At 32.2% G+C, this 16,841-nt stretch overlaps 1 protein-coding gene across 2 annotated transcripts in view; it reads left to right on the plus strand.

Moving 5' to 3' along the window:
* LOC108741594 (AT-rich interactive domain-containing protein 5B-like) overlaps positions 1–16,841 on the plus strand; it is a 36,689-nt gene that overhangs the window by 15,730 nt on the left and 4,118 nt on the right. Inside the window, exon 3 of one of the 2 annotated variants that reach the window (XM_018476443.1) lies at positions 10,371–10,418. The exons of the other annotated variant lie outside the window; for it this stretch is intronic. Within the exon in view, the coding sequence (XP_018331945.1) occupies positions 10,371–10,403 (33 nt within the window). The 3' untranslated portion in view covers positions 10,404–10,418. Of the gene's footprint in view, positions 1–10,370; positions 10,419–16,841 lie in introns of those variants that run through there. 2 annotated transcript variants of the gene reach the window in all.

Raw genomic sequence — 16,841 nt, forward strand, 5'->3', positions numbered from 1 at the left:
GCATGAACGGGAATTAGGAGGGGACTATAGTTACTTTCAGCTATCTAAAATAAAGTAAAAGACAATATAATGCTCAGTCAGAGAGTATAAAATAGAAATATAAACTATAAAATGAATTTTGTGAAAAAACGCCGATTCAAAAAGTTATATTTATGTACATATATTAATCTATATACAAAAAAAATGTGACGTGATACGTTAAAACAAAATGGAAATGGAAATGGCAAAGGAAAATATTGTAAGGACTATAATTTGTCGCTAAAACGTGGTATTTCTACTATTTAGCTGCTAGTTCAGCCTCGAGCTAATTTGTGAAAAACAATTGGAGAGACTTCAAACTGGCCATATGCATATATGGTATCTCTAAATGGAAAAGGCAAAGAAAAATACCGTAGGGACTATAATTTGTCCCTGGAAGGTGGTATTTCTACTATTTAGTTGCTAGTTCGGCCTCGAGCTAATTTGTGAAAAACAAATGGAGAGCTATCAAACTGGCACTGCATATGTGGTATCTCAAAATGGAAATGACAATGTAAAATACCGAAAGGGCCATAATTTGTATCTGAGAGAAGGTACTTTTACCCATTTTGTCGTTTATTCAGCCTCTTGCTTGTCAGTGAAAAACGATTAGAGAGGCCATCAAGCTGGCGCTAATAGTAGTGGCGAAGAAAAATTGAGAGAACATAATTTGTAGCTGAAATAGCATTTCAATGAGAAATAATGTAAAAGCCTGAAATTGTTGCCTGTCCCATTTACTATTTACTGTTTCGTTGTTTGTAAATATGTATCTACAAATATGTATTTAGTTGTCCTGTAACAAACAAGCCCTTCATGAAATGCTTTAAATTCAAATCGCGTTCGTGCTGCATCAAAAATGCTTTTATTCTCTTTAAAATACACTTTTCTCTAACGTTTATCGGTGATTTAAAATAACTTTATTATCTATTCTACTCATGTGTGGCCTCCAGCAAAACAACTTGTGTCTTGCCAGTATGTAATGGTAATGGAGCAAGTTTCGTATGTATGTTTATAGCAAGAAACACCTCTATATTCAAAAAATAACGGATTAAATTTTCTTCAAGATTCATACGTACATCTGTTTAAGTTTATTAACCGCTTCATTTGCTGCATTTCTGTCGTTTAGGAGTTTAGATTTTAAATGTTATTAGAACAAAACAAAGAAAAGAAAATCTAACTGTAATTAACAGTCTAATAAAATTATAATGTAAGAGCATTTATAAATAACATATATAGATGTTACTAATGCAAATTTAAACTAGATTTTTCAATGTACTTCAAGTGACTGATTTTAGGTATCTAGGAAGTCAGATAAGTCAGGAAAGAAGAAGTAGTAGTAGGGGTATAAAGCAGAGATTTTTAAAGGTGTAGTTTGGAGCGCGGCTCTGTACGGGTGCGAAACATGGACGGTGGGCGGGGCGGGAAAGAAAAGATTAGAAGTCTTTGAAATGTGGTGTTATAGGCGGATGATGAGGATAACGTGGGTAGAAAAGGTTAGAAATTAAGAGGTATTAGAAATAATAGGAGAACAGAGGACTCTATGGAAGTCAAAGAAAAGTAGGCGAGCTAGGTTGGTAGGACACCTTCTCAGGCATGAAGGTCTAATCAGAGACATATTAGCGGCAGAAGCGGGAGTTAGGAGGGGTAGAGGTAGACCCAGATTAGATTACTGTTCACAAATAATTAAGGATGCGAAGATTATCTCAGGATAGGAAAGAGTGGAGGTGCGTATCCAACCAGTCTGACTGACGACTTTATGATGATAATTTTTTTTTACTGACGAAAAATAATTGTAAATAAATACATTCAAAACTAATTATAATACTACAACTATAACTCGAATTTTTCAACTGGAATGCTCATTTCCGCCCTTAAATCCATCCCTTTCCATTTCTCTAACTTTTACATTTAAATCAAATTTTCATAGATTTTCTTCAAATCTACTCCAATTATAGAATCAATGGTTTGAGTTTTTAAGCGAAACTGCAAAATAGTGGTTAGGTTAGGTTCATAGGGTTACAGTTACGGTAGGAAAACACAACACTACCTCTAATTTTTACGTAGTGTTAGAATGTCTCGTTAGGAAGTCACAAACTAAGACATATAAAGAGAATTAAATAAATAATTTTAGCTCCCTTAGAGAGATTTAATAGAAATGTTTTTCTTTTTTCCTCGATTTCTTTATACAGTTTTTTCATAATTGGGACATATTTCTGAAAGGCGGTGTGGCAGAAACTTTACCAAATTTTCACACCTTTTAAATGGTGGAATTTATTTTGAGAAAGTTATAGAAACATTCATTTGTTTTCTTTGCTTTTGTAGGTATGCAAATTTGATGTTTTGCTTGTTAAAAAAAGTCTTTAGGTACCGAGTTTTTGCACTATTTTAATTGGCAATTAAAACAGATTCGCTGTTGACCTTTAGAAACCAGAACCAAACGTTGAATAGCCAAGTTTATTGTAATCGAGATGTTGCCTTACTAAAAAAAAAAAGAAATTTTGCATAGGTGTATCATCTATATGTCATAGAAATTGCTTGTGTTGATTATAATATCGAGAAAATGATGTACGATTTGTAAACGGTTCAAACAAGTAGATAATTAAAAATAGTGAAACTACATTCAAGGAAGTAAAAATAAATTGACGAATTATGTAAAAATGAAATTATTATAATATATGTAAAAGCAATACAATCCTTCATCTCTTTTTAACAAACAAACAAACAAACGTAGGCACCGGTGTTAATTTGAAAAATAAGCGTTGAAGTCATTGCACCTATAAATTTTTGCCTAAAGCCGGTTCTGCTGCTGCTGGCTTTGCCGACTAGCCAACTAGATTTGGGCTCATAATAATAGAAACAATTTCCGTTTCTATATTGCATTAGATAGACGACGATCACTGTTCTTCATCGTGTTATTTCTAACGGACATTTTATGGAAAAACAAATGAATTTGAAAGTTGATTTTTAAAAAGTTTGTAAAAACTTCATGAATAACTACATAATTAAATAATATATATAATTTAGAAAGATATGGAAGTTATATATGTACATGCATGAATTTTTACAAAATACCCCTACGTCTGATATAGAAACGTCAGGTAACGCAAGACAATTTGAAATTTAGAAAATGTTTTTTAGGATTGAGCGACTGACTAAACGCATGATTGGATTGAGTGTTATTTATCGCAGAGAATTCAAATAGTGAAATATAAAAATCACTTTTCATTTCCTATTTATGCATTGTATGGAGTACCACAAGGCTTTCACATGGGCCCGTTATTATTTAACCTGATGTATCTATATTAATGATAGTAATTGCTGTTTTAAATTCTTCTTTGGTTTTTATTGCAGTCGTACGGACGGCTGCGTGTCTTTTGAAGATTTCCCCTCTTCCACGAAAACATAAAAAAAAAATTGCTTAGAACTTTATGGGCTGCATAATTCATTAATATCAGTGCTTGAATGGTATTCATTATTGTTTTATGCATTAATTAGCCAAAGCGTTTGATTAATTGCTCATTGTTAACGAATAATCTATTTTGTAACAAAAACAACAATTTTGTGAGTCCCAAGCCAAACGTTTATCTAGGAATGTTGCCCGTGGAGAAAGTTTTCGAATTAGAGTTTTAATTAATTGTATTAGGTGATTTATTGTTTAAATTATGAATTGTAATTGTAAATAAAATGGAAGCGGTATTGACAAAACAGTATTGTATGAAATAAAATAAAAGTAAAACAAAAATACTGGCATACAAGAGAGGAAATAATAGGGAAGGAGTAAATATAAAGATAGGAGACGAAAGATTAGAAGAAGTGGCTGATTTTAGATATCTAGGAAGTCAGGACGGAAGAAGAAGTAGGGATATAAATGGTATTGTGAATATTTTGATATAAAATGATTGATGTTGATTTTACATCAATAAAATTATTTGCAACCCTGTTTTCACTCTGATCTTTCACGCTAAACAAACTATTTTGTCATCAGTGTCTTTTTTCCATTTACATTTGAAATAACAAATCAAAAAAGTATTTGCATTTTGTATTTAAATACTTTTAAAAAACCATTTTGCACATCTCTAGTTAAAATATCGAATTAATACATAAACAGGAAAACACCGAGACGTCTGGATGTAGGTATCGTCCGCTCCTGTACAAGCTGGATCTAGCTAAAGATAATTAATTAATTTTTNGTATTTTCTAAAACGCGCTGTTAAGACAGCAGGTAAAAGTTGGTCTGTGTTCTGTCGGAGCTGCCTGCGACGCGCTGATGAGATCCAAAAAGATCGAAATCGCGATCCGCGTCTGACAGTTTCGACAGAATATAGACCACTTCGAATTATTCTATTTGTATTTAAATTGTTTTGAAAACCCATTTTGCACATCTTCGCTTATGATGAAGATAAAAAATTGTTTAAATTATAAAACTGATTAAAATTATTGCATAATTGTTTTTGGGTATAGTTGTATGTTGTTCTTGCAATATATTCGCAAAAGTCTCAAATTTATTATGCACCCGTGTTGTGTACATTTGTGGGACATAAGAAATTAGAATAACAAGTTTGTATAATGATTAAATAATTTGAGGACATTTTAATCATTCATTATCTGTTCGGTATTCTTATCAAGTGGGTACGTGATGATAAAAATTTATTTATAACTGCACCTAGTTATACATACATGTATTATAATTTGACTTTTCTAATACAAAAAGGAAACTGTACGTATAAGTATGAAAATAGATTTTTTACAAACTATTTAGCTGGCTCTCTTTTAGCTACTTTTAACCCTCTCTCTCTACACCGTCCCCGATGGTTTTCTCCTCGGACCTCGTCCTATTGGGATCCGTCAAATGGGAGGAGCCTTAAAACATGGCGTCGATTAGGGAAAATTTATCGTAGTTGCTTTAGTGCACAGTTCCTATGTAAATTTTTCCCTCATTCGAGTTATAAATTTTGCCACCAGATGGTGTATGTCCATATGACGGATCCCAATAGAACGATGTGATATTTTTAATGAAATTATTACAGACATTTTGTTTTTATTCAAAACCACCAGTTCTTGGGTAAATGTTAGGCAGCACCGGCCATAGCTTTTATTTATTATTACCGTTCTTTATAAAGTGATATCTCAATCTTTTTATGATTTATACTTTAAGGATGTTTGGAAGGTACAATAGGAGATAAGAGTACATAAAATTAGAAATTCGTGATTAATTAGGTTTTGCAGCATATTATGAGGTAAATAAATACTATCTATACTAAAAAATAAATACAGTTTGAGAGAAAATTTGGAATTTGAACAAAAACTTTGAATAAAATAAGAAATAACGAATAATATGGAAAATTTTTAACTGACTTTTGGCAGTGAATATGCCTTGATTTCAACTTCGAAACAAAAAAATATTTAGTTTCAATCTCTATTAATAATGAGCGTAAAACTTTTTAATATGTTTAAATAATAATTAAAACTTTAAAATTGCATTTATTTCAGACAATTATAAATATTATCATTATATTATCAAGTAAAAACGAGATTTTCAGCTAATTTTTCATTTTTTCCTCGATAACCATTTAGTGAATTTGAATAACCTTACGCTAAAGTGATTCTCCAGAGTTCAAGTTACTTATTATAAAAGTTTGAAATTTCTGGTAGCTTTTTTTCTGTTAATAAAAATAAATTTAATCTGTTCGGTTAACGAATCTCCATAAAATGACGTGTAAAATTACAATTTTTTAAAATTTCAATAACTTTTTACCGGTTTAATGAATCGATTTGTAATTTTTACAGGAGTTTCAGAATTGATTGAGGAACGTTCTTCCGAATTTTTATTTGTCTCGTAGCATTTTGACATACCTCCCAAACATCTTTAAATGGCTAGCTTTTAAAATTTAATGATTATAATACGTCAATAGAATGAATATACGTATGTATGCCACTGTCCACAACGTATTATTTAAAATTAGTCAAATGTCTACTAGGAAAGCCATAACCCAACCCGTTAGCACTGATTTTTACCAAGTGCAACATGACACAAATAAATGTGAATTCAAAATGTGATTTAAATATTAAACGCTGTAGGTACAATGTATTGTTAAACGTTCTTAATTTAGACAAGTTTTATGATAAATTAAAGTGTATTATTTCTGTAAGTTTTTCGTAACGTCTAATAATACTCTTTTGTGTGCGGTTACGGTTATTTACCGAAATTGATGCATGTCTCGAGCAATGAATAGAAAAGAGGCAAAAAATTTCGTTGTAACCTGAGAGAGAAATGAACAACTTCAACTTCGGATTCGATCATGCAAGTTGGAGCTTTTGATGTGTAATTAATGCTGCCGAGTGGTTCTCATGAGTAAGAAAACATGACAAACAAAAATATTAATTTCGATGAAACGTTTTTGTACGTTTCCGTGCTCCCAGTAGCGTACTACTTGCCAATTGTAAATAACTGTGAGAAAGTATCGACATTGCTATATTAAGAGACTGACATTTGGACATTGTGGAATCTATGTATATATAAAAATTGGATCGCTAAATGTGTTAAGCGCAAAACTCGAGAACGGATTTTTTTTAATGTTACTTGAAGTTCGAGGAAAATTCTTATAAAGAGAAAAATTGGAGAAATTGCCCAAAAAAACGTAAAACCAAACCCAAATTTAAACTGTTCCTAGCTGTCAATTCTAAGGAATTGCCAAGTATATGACGGAGTATCACTTGACCAGGGCTCAACCGATTTGACTGATTTATTTTTTGTTTTTTGTAATTGACAGGACAAGGTTTGTGTGAAAGAAAATTTTTTAAAAATAGATGGGAAAATCCGGAAATTCGAATAAAATTTTTTTATGGAAAAATTTTCATGTTATAAATTTTGACATTTTTGTTTTTACATGAAATTTGATATTTATGCTCATTGGCATAAGATCAAACACTTATTTTAGTATTTTAAAAAAATCGACCTCTGAAAAGGGGTTGTAACGTTAATATGCTAAATATTTTATTTATAGTTAATTAAAGCAAATAAATACGTGTTTCGGCAATTTTTATAAATCAACCCTTAAGGATGAGATGTTGTTACGTTTGTATTTTAAATCTAAGATGGATCTATCCGGAATTACATTAATTAAAACGTTGTAGAGGTGAATAGGGAGTTAAAAGGTTTTATGAAGAAACTATATTAATTTTCGTGAGTGCAGCCACGGGGAATAGTTAGCAAAATATAAAAATACAAAATAATATCACATATATATATACTCAATAGCCCGGTCGAAAACGACACAAGTTAAATTATAACCCTTTTGGGGAGTTTTATTATCATAAATCCCTGATAAATTACGGTTTTTGATGAGATGTACACACCTTATCGTTTTTAAATCGCTTAAAAACAGGCGATGTTTGACTAATGTCTACAAAAGCAAATAAAAAAAAAATAATAAATCTGGCGCTTACTTATCAGCAGACGGTTTTTGGTGATACCAAACCTTTACTACTTGAATCGAATCTATCGGTAATTTATGTATCTCTTAATGACTTTATAAGGTCTGTTGCTAGAAATTTCAGCAAAAAATATAGAGAATAAAAAAGTTATTTGGCAACGCTGTATAGGTGCGCGAAAATCATGATTTTAGTTAGATAAAATCATGATTTATCGAAGAAAATGAAGTTAGTTGGACACTTAAAAATGTATTTATTCATAAACAAAGTAAAACGTAGATACAGCCCATTTCAATTTGTTAGAATTGTGACCTTAAAGAAATTGCGCGAAGATAGAAAGAATACACACTAGGCGTGAGCAAGACAGAAATAGTTGGAACAAGCTTGAACGAGCAGAGCTCTCGATGGGCGATCTTAGGAGATCCGCCAGAACTGTACAGTACTAGACGAAAATGTTTAGCAATTTCTTAAAACAAAAATGTATATAAATTAACAATAGAAAACAAAGCAAAAGTTTTATAGGTGTGTAGAACGTTAAGTTAATTCACTTGTTATTATTTTTGGCTAAATATGCTTTTAAATAAAGCATATTCTTAAATTTTAACGAGGCAGTTTAAATAATTTTGCAAATGGTACTGTACACTTTTGTCTAGTTCTCGCTCGATGATCGGTGGAGAAATGAGCTCCGCAGACAAATATGATTGAATTTGGAATTATGCTACGGCGCATCCTAATAAAGGGAAGGGGCATATCTCCAACTTCTTGAAACGAACAGTACATCTTTATGTTAATATTTATTGTTGATTATAATTATGAAAAAATGATTTAATTAGATAATTCTTTAAAAAAAAATTAATACGAAAAAGAAAACTGTAGGTACCTGAAGAAAAACTAAATATTGTTTTTTTTTATAATACATATAATAAAATCGTTCAAAAATAGGAAATTTTAGTTTGTTTGTTTGTTACCATTTCACGCCTTAACTATTTAACCAATCATCATTAAATTTTGTACATACATTGTTAGGGGTACAGAAAAGGACATAGGGTGCGTTTTGTTTAGAAGAAATATACCTGTTCCCGAGGGATAGAAAAATTAGTTTTATGTGGTCGTCGATGATCTTTGACGCGTATTTATATCAATAAAAATTTTAAGACCAGCAAAAATTTTTTTGATTTTTTTTTTAAATCTCGATTTTTATCAACCTTCCCTAAACGCCTATTATAAATTTAAAAAACATTTTAGCCAAATACGATTCTAAGAAATTACGGGCCTCTTGTTTTCAGAACTCACTTACTTACTTTGTATCTATCTTGATTATAATTTAATTTCGCAATTGAAGCAACCCACGCAGGTACTTACAGCTTTTATATTTTTTTGTTGCGAGTCTCTTGTGTTCAGTCACTCAACTTATTAAGCGTAACTAATCTTCAGAGAATTGTAGAGGATGCTTTCTGATAAATGTGAAATCTTAAAGATATCGTATTTATACGTTTTCGGGTCATCAATTTAATTTTTATTTGAAAGATTTATCATTGCTTTAAGGAAATTAAATTTACAGCGTAGATGTCGCAGTCAGATTATAAAGTACAGCTTCTTTAAATACTGCGAGGCAATTTAACTGCGAACAGCAGTGATATTATTCTTTTTTCTTGTTGGAATTACGCATTTTTTTTTTTTTTTGGTTTTCCTTTAAAGTTGATGAGAATTAAAATTACCGAGAAATCTTTCAATATAAAGATAATTATTAATTACAAATAAGTTAAAAATTATAAAACTATAAGAAAGTTTGAGGAAAAGTAAAACGAATAATTCGAAAAAAACAGAATACATACCTAATTAGAACAAATAATTCGAAATTTTCAAATTAGTGAATTAATTTTTGAAATAATTTTACCCTCTATAGATATCATCAAATTAAGGAGGAAAAATTGTTGCTGCTATCACATCCCTTACTGGGAATCGAACCTGAGTCCCTAGTTTTACCTATTTTACCACTAAGCTACAAAGGGATGATAGTAGAATCACCAGCGACACCTACGTTAAAGGCTAAAAGTATAGGTCGCAGAAATTTTTTTCGTGTTTGCTACTGATTGTCACCACGTACTTTTTAATTATTTATTTTAATCGTACAACTTTTTTATAGAGAAGTAAATATTATATTTTGAATATATACATCGAAGACGCTATCAACATCACTAAAGACAGTAGAAATAGATATAGTTTAGATTTGTAGATGATATAGCAATATTAGCATCTAGCAAGGAGGACTTAGAGATAGCTTTAAATAAAATGGAAGCGGTATTGACAAAACAGTATTGTATGAATATAAATAAAAGTAAAACAAAAATACTGGTATTCTCCCCTGCATACCAGTATTTTTGTTTTACTTTAAAAGGTGTGGAAAGAGCGAATATAAAGACAGGAGACGAAAAATTAGTAGAAGTGGCTTATGTTAGGTATCTAGGAAGTCAGATGAGTCAGGACGGAAGGAGTAGCAGGGATATGAAACAATAAAAAGGAGTTACTTCTATGCTCGCGAACGGTTAATTTAGAAATTCGGAAAATATTGTTAAAGGCGTTTGTTTGGAGTGCGGCGCTGTACGGGTGCGAAACATGGACGGTGGGTGCAACGGAAAAGAAAAGGTTTGAAGCTTTCGAAATGTGATGTTACAAGCGAATGATGAAGATACTGTTGATAGAGAAGGTTAGAAATGAAGAGGTATTGGAAAAAATAGGAGAACAGAGGACTCTATGGAAGTCAGTAAGAAATAGGCGAGATAGGTTGGTAGGACACTTTCTCAGGCATGAAGGTCTAGTCAGAGACATATTAGAGGCACAAACAGGAACAGTTAGGAGGGGTAGAGGTAGACCTAGATTAGATTCTGTTTGCAAATAGTTAATGATGTGGGTTGTTCTAGTTTTGGGGAAATGCGAAGATTAGCTCAGGATAGGAAAGAGTGGAGGTGCGTGTCCAACCAGTCTTAGGATTGACGACCTTACGATGATGACAACTTTGTTCTTAGTTAAGTTTCACAGTTTTATCTGTACAATTTTTTTAGTAATATTTGTTAATGGTTGTTAATCTCTGAGCATGTACTACTTAACCAGAATCTATGAGTATTACAGTTTTAGCTAAGTGAAACTAGCCTTGAAAACTAACAACAGTGTAGACGAAACGTTGGCTTTTTTTGCAAATAAAATAATTTTAGCCCCAGTGTTGCTTTGATTACAAAATAGGAGAAGAAGGTTAAATAAAATTAATTCACTAATACATTGAAATAACACTACAAAAATGTTCAAATTATATGTAAAAAGAAATATTTGATTCGAAATTGATTAATCGGATAATTTTGTCAAGCTTACAATTAGTATCCCTTTTGTAATAGTTTCTGACATGTGCTCTCTATTTCATAAAAAAAAATACTTATGAGTTCTTAAGTGTATTGCTTCTGATTCAATTATTATCAAGTTTTATTGCATAAAACCAATCACGAAATTGATTAAATAACTAAAAATATTTTTTTTATATCTGATAACTACAACTATTAGATTATAAATGGTATTGTGAATATTTTGATATAAAATGATTGATGTTGATTTTACATCAATAAAATTATTTGCAACCCTGTTTTCACTCTGATCTTTCACGCTAAACAAACTATTTTGTCATCAGTGTCTTTTTTCCATTTACATTTGAAATAACAAATCAAAAAAGTATTTGGATTTTGTATTTAAATAGAAAATCTATTTAAATATGGACCTTGTTGGAGCATACGTAATCCTAAAATGTAGCATCGTACTACAGATGGCGTTTACCGCGCCATTTGTGGTATTTTCTAAAACGCGCTGTTAAGACAGCAGGTAAAAGTTGGTCTGTGTTCTGTCGGAGCTGNGTAATTTTATAACAATTTTGTTATCATACATGTAATATGTATTTTAATTGCATATACCTATGTATTTGTTAGATAAGATTATTTAACAAAAACAGTAAAATGTCAATATTATTTTGTCAATTTAAACTTGGTTTGGGTACTTCTAATTTCAAAATTTTAACTTCTATTACGTAGTTTTGTATTTAGGTATTACTAAGTTACTTTTGACCATTCTTCATTTTATATTCAGTGTTTTTGAATCAAAGCAATGTTGGGGTTAAAAACTCTCAGGTGATTGGGGTTTTTCAAGGTTAGTATTTTTTAGTTAAAAATGTTACATGTACAAGATCAACAAAAATTACTTAAATCGTTGTATAATTAAAACTCTAAATAACTAATGTTAAAATCAATAAATTTGTTTGCGTATGATTGTCGCCACGTGGTTCTTAATTATTTATTTTATTATTTCAATGCTTTTGTTACTTAGAATTTTATTTACCATTTAATAGCGATTCCATCAGAATTATATTTTTAATTGAAAATAAAACTAGCCTTGAAAAATCCCGACAACCTGGGCGAAACGTCGGCTGTGGTTTTTAAATAAATAAAGCACTTTTAACCTCAATATTTCTTTGATTCAAATAACTGATTGCTATGTTACAACTTATAAAATTAATTTACATTTACCCTATTTTCAATATTCAGCTCCACACTGCTTCTCCACGTGGCTGTCCCCAATCAAAAACAGTTGTTTGGTGTTCGACAGGGTAACCCCCTCCCTCTTCCCTCTGTTCGACCGTCTCATACCGTATACAGTTACTGATTAAAATACCTACCATGTGGTCTAGCAACCCCAATATAATTTTATGTTTTGTACATACAGAGCCCCTTCAAAATATGGTATTCCATTTGATCCCTTTTAATTAATCATTAATGAAATAAAAAATCATTTCCTTTACGGCTGTCGAGCATTAAAAAATGTAATAAAATGATAATTAAGCCACGTAAGGAGTCGTAAGGAGTTGTAGTTTTGTAATATTTGACGAATTGACACAAAAAATAATCGCCAAAATCAGTTAAGAGTTCCGAACAGCTCCGTGCTCTAGACATACTCACAGTTTTAATAACCTTTTTCGAATTTCTAAATTAATTAATAATAAAAAACGTAAAATTAAAAAAAAAATGATGTCATTTAATGGAAGAAAATGTAGGTAGGTATTTAAAGTTAATTACTTGCAAAATTACTCGTTGTAACTACGCACATTTAATCGAAAACTAAAACATTTTAGTCCCTTTTTAAAGATGTCCGAAGTTTCATAAAAACTAGCCCTTGATAAAGGAAACTTTTTTGAGTACAAATTTATTGAGATATATGCAATTACATCACGCAATCACGCCATCAATAGTCATTTTAAAATTTTCAGAAGCAATTATTACAGTATAATACATAGTAACATTAATTCATCATTATTGGTTGATAGTTGTAAGTCATTAATTATTCATTTTGAATATAACAGATGTATGTATGCAAGTATGTATCTAATAATTATCTGTAATAGTGAGTGGCACTCATCAAAATATTGTAAATGTGGTACATGAGGCAGATTTGAGGCCCTAGAGGTAGGAATGATCTTGTACAACACTACAGAAGTGTTTTTTGTGGGGGCGGGGTGGAGTCAGAAGGGATGGAGGTGATATATCGAATATAACAAAACCAACCTAACCAAATTATAACCTAACCTGACTTCATGTAATGTAACATGGGAAGAATCTATTGAAGTTATTTTTCGTGTTGATGAATCATAATCCCAATGGGCTAGGTGTTTCTTAAATAAATAGCAAGTTTGCAGGAGGTATACTTCATTTACTTTCTCTAGCGATGTGCCCCTTCCAATGTCTGAAAAGAAAGAAAAAAGCTCATTATACTCTCGACTCTTGTTCATTAAACATACTTTTTCATACAGTACCTGCCAAAAGTTTTGTTCAATCATGAATAGTAGTGCGAGTCGAAAACAAGCGTTAAAGCCTTTAATATGTCTTCAAATATAAATAAACATCTCATTGATATTTTCAGTAGTAAATGGTACCAATAACAGCACATTTGAGCAATGCAGTTGTAGTGGATAAAATGGTCAATTTTTCCGTGCAGTACTGTACGGATTATACGCTCCTCACCGGTTAAGAGTGTTGTCTCCTTCCTTTTCTAGCCTAGTGCTGTTCTTTTCTACTTTGCGCCGGTCAAACTGAAGGTCACATCGCTACAGAAAGTAAACGAAGTATAATAGTCTACCTAAAATCATAAGTAGAATTCAAAATCGTCGTAATATACAGGGTGTTCCATTTAAAATAACGAAATTGCTGTCAACTTCCGATATAACGGGATGTGCTACATGGATACCGCTATTTTAATTGAAGAGAACTACCCAATAACGCTATTGTTGAAATTTTTAAACTTCGAATCGAAGTGGTTTCCGAATATTCTAATGTGTGGTCACCGTGAGACACCTTGTATGTATATGTATTTATGTAACTGTCTGCCTTGTTGCTGCTCTACCTAACTATAACTTGGTTATTAGTTTCCACCGTTTTGATTCCTTTGTTAGAATGTCAGTTAGTTTGTCTCCTGGTACCTTGTTACTTGGGTTCCTGTTTGCTACCGTTTCCATTTGTTGCAACTCGAAGTGTTTAACGCACATCTAATAACATACAATAGATGCTGAGCTTACATGATCGGCATCGTCACCGCTTTCCATTTCAAATAATTGCCGTTAAATGGAATAAGGAACCGCTAATAAACTTTCCTCGATAATTCATTGTAATTATGTACAGTCTCATGGGGAACGTATTTGATTGTCATTAACTTTTCTTAAAAATAATCTACATTTCGAAAATCTAATAAACAGAACACAATTAAATTTGTAAGGAAGTTGTTTGTCAAAGGAAAAAGGAGGGGGACCCACTAACCATGTAAAATCCATCGTCTTAATTATTATTAGCATGCTTGAGTATTAATTAACACAAGGAATTTACTGAATTCAATGTTTAAATCTTAAAATTGTGAGTTGGTTAATGTTTGACAAGGTCCTTTTACTATTAAGGATATCGATTTGCCAAACATTTCATATTAGCAGCAAATAACGTTCAAAGGCAGTAAGCTGATTGGACGTAATCCTAAAATGTTGCATCGTACTACAGATGGCGTTTACCGCGCCATTTGTGGTATTTTCTAAAACGCGCTGTTAAGGCAGCAGGTAAAAGTTGGCCTGTGTTCTGTCGGAACTGCCTGCGATGCGCTGACGAGATCCAAAAAGATCGAAATCGCGATCCGCGTCTGGCACTTTCGACAGAATACAGACCACTTCGAATTATTTTATTTGATTGGTCGAGGTTGTCAGAACCTTAACAAATTTGATCAATTGTTTTGTTAGGTATACGTGCACATAACTCAAACTTCTACACCGCGGGTTCATCGCGTTCACTGCATTATCCTGGGGAGGAGAAAGACTACCCTGGTTTATTTTGATTAACGTGATGATTTTTACGTTTCGGTTTATCCATTACGGTCCCATAAGCAAACAGTTTAGGAGCTAAACCATCGCTACGAATTTTTCGCAGGAGGTCAGCAAGACCTGCCCCTCTGGTGCTGGTTTTTCCTTTTCGATATATTTATATTGCTACCCTTATACATTTATCCGATGTTGAAAAAAAAATGTTTTGTCTGTCTGAAAAATACGCCGAAACTATACTTCGTTTACTTTCTGTAGCGATGTGACCTTCAATTTGACCGGCGTAGAGTAGAAAAGAACAGCACTAGTCCAGAAAAGGAAGGAGACAACTCTCGGCCAAACTCTTAACCGGTGAGGAGCGCACAATCCGTACAGTACTGCACGGAAAAATTGACCAATTTATCCACTACAAATGCATTGCTCAAATGTGCTGTTATTAGTACCATTTACTACTGAAAATATCAACGAGATGTTTATTTATGTTTGAAGACATATTAAAGGCTTTAACGCTTGTTTTCGACTCGCACTGCTATCATGATTGAACTGTTTCTTCTTTCAACATTAATTTACACGTACCCTTTTTGAATGATTTCCGGAGTGATCACCTCGATCGGCCGGCCTGGCCGTGGGTCGTCTTCAAGTCAGTTCCTTCCTTGCTTAAAGAGGGTATTCCACTTGTAAACCAGGTTTTTACCTGGGCAAGAGTCCCCGTAAGCTCTCTTTCAATGGCCCCCTTTAGTTTCATTCTATGTATATTAGTGATTAATATTTGGTTAGCCCAAATCTATATAGGTATATGAAAGAAAGTCGTTTTAGTTACATTATTTATAACTCAAGAACGGCTGAACCGATTTGGCTGAAAATTGGTGGGGAGGTAGCTTACAACCAGGAAACGGAGTAGGATACTTTTTATCTCTTTCCCGTGAAAAAAGAAAGTTGTATAAGAAAATGCAACTGACAGGGAATGACAAAACGCAACTGACAGCTAAACGTAATGTGTATAGTTAACTATGGTGTTTTATTTACAGTCAGATTTACCTGAAACTTGGCTTTAATGCTTTTTCATATAAAATTAGTGATATACATACCTATTTCAACATTTTACAAAATTCTACCCCTTTAGGAAGCTGAAAGGGGTTTGTAAATATTGCATGTTTGTTTTTGGTCCGATTTACTTGAAACTGGTTGAAAAATTCAATCTCTGCTGGGTGGGATGAGTGGTAAAGAGGAGTTGCAATGTTTAAATGGAACATATATTATTTGTGGTCAGACTTACTTGAAACTTGGTCTTAATGGTCTCTCATTTAATTTCTGAAAGACCTATCTCTAGATTTTAAAAAATTCAATCTCCTAAGGGAGGGGGGTAAAAAGGTGTTGTAATTTTTGATTGGGACATACTTTATTTGTGGTTGAATTTACTTGAAACTTGGTATATATGATGTTTGATATTATTAATGAAATGAAAAGAGGTTGCAACTTTTCCATGGGGTATATTTTATTTGTACTCGGATTTACTCGAAGGTTGCTCATTGTTGAAATTAAGCAAATACGTGTTCTCGCAATTTTTAAAAATCAATCCTTAAGGATGAAATGTTGTTGCCATGTTTGTATTTGAAATCTAAGATGGCGACATTACATAAAATTAAACCGTTGTAAAGGTGAATTGGGAGTTAAAAGGTTTTATGGAGAAACAATATTAGGTAAATGTCTAGGTGATGACCCCCACCCCTTTCGGGGTTGCGTGTGGGTGGGATCGAAAGAGGAGGTCTTCCCCACCACTGTACCATAAAAAGTTCGTGGCGGTCTCATCCCCATAAAAAGTTAGGGGGGTTCAAAGTTAATAAATATGCCAATTTTTATACATTTCTAGGCATGTAAATATTTATATAGTCATTCTTAAACAATATTCAAAGGTAAAACTAATGAAAAATACATAAAAATATTGAGAAAGTTATATAAAACATTATTTAAATATCTTTATCAATAGGGTAGGTTAGGTTAGGTTATCGGG

This window comes from Agrilus planipennis, unplaced genomic scaffold (assembly GCF_000699045.2).
Source record: "Agrilus planipennis isolate EAB-ADULT unplaced genomic scaffold, Apla_2.0 scaffold316, whole genome shotgun sequence".
Lineage (NCBI taxonomy): Eukaryota > Metazoa > Arthropoda > Insecta > Coleoptera > Buprestidae > Agrilus > Agrilus planipennis.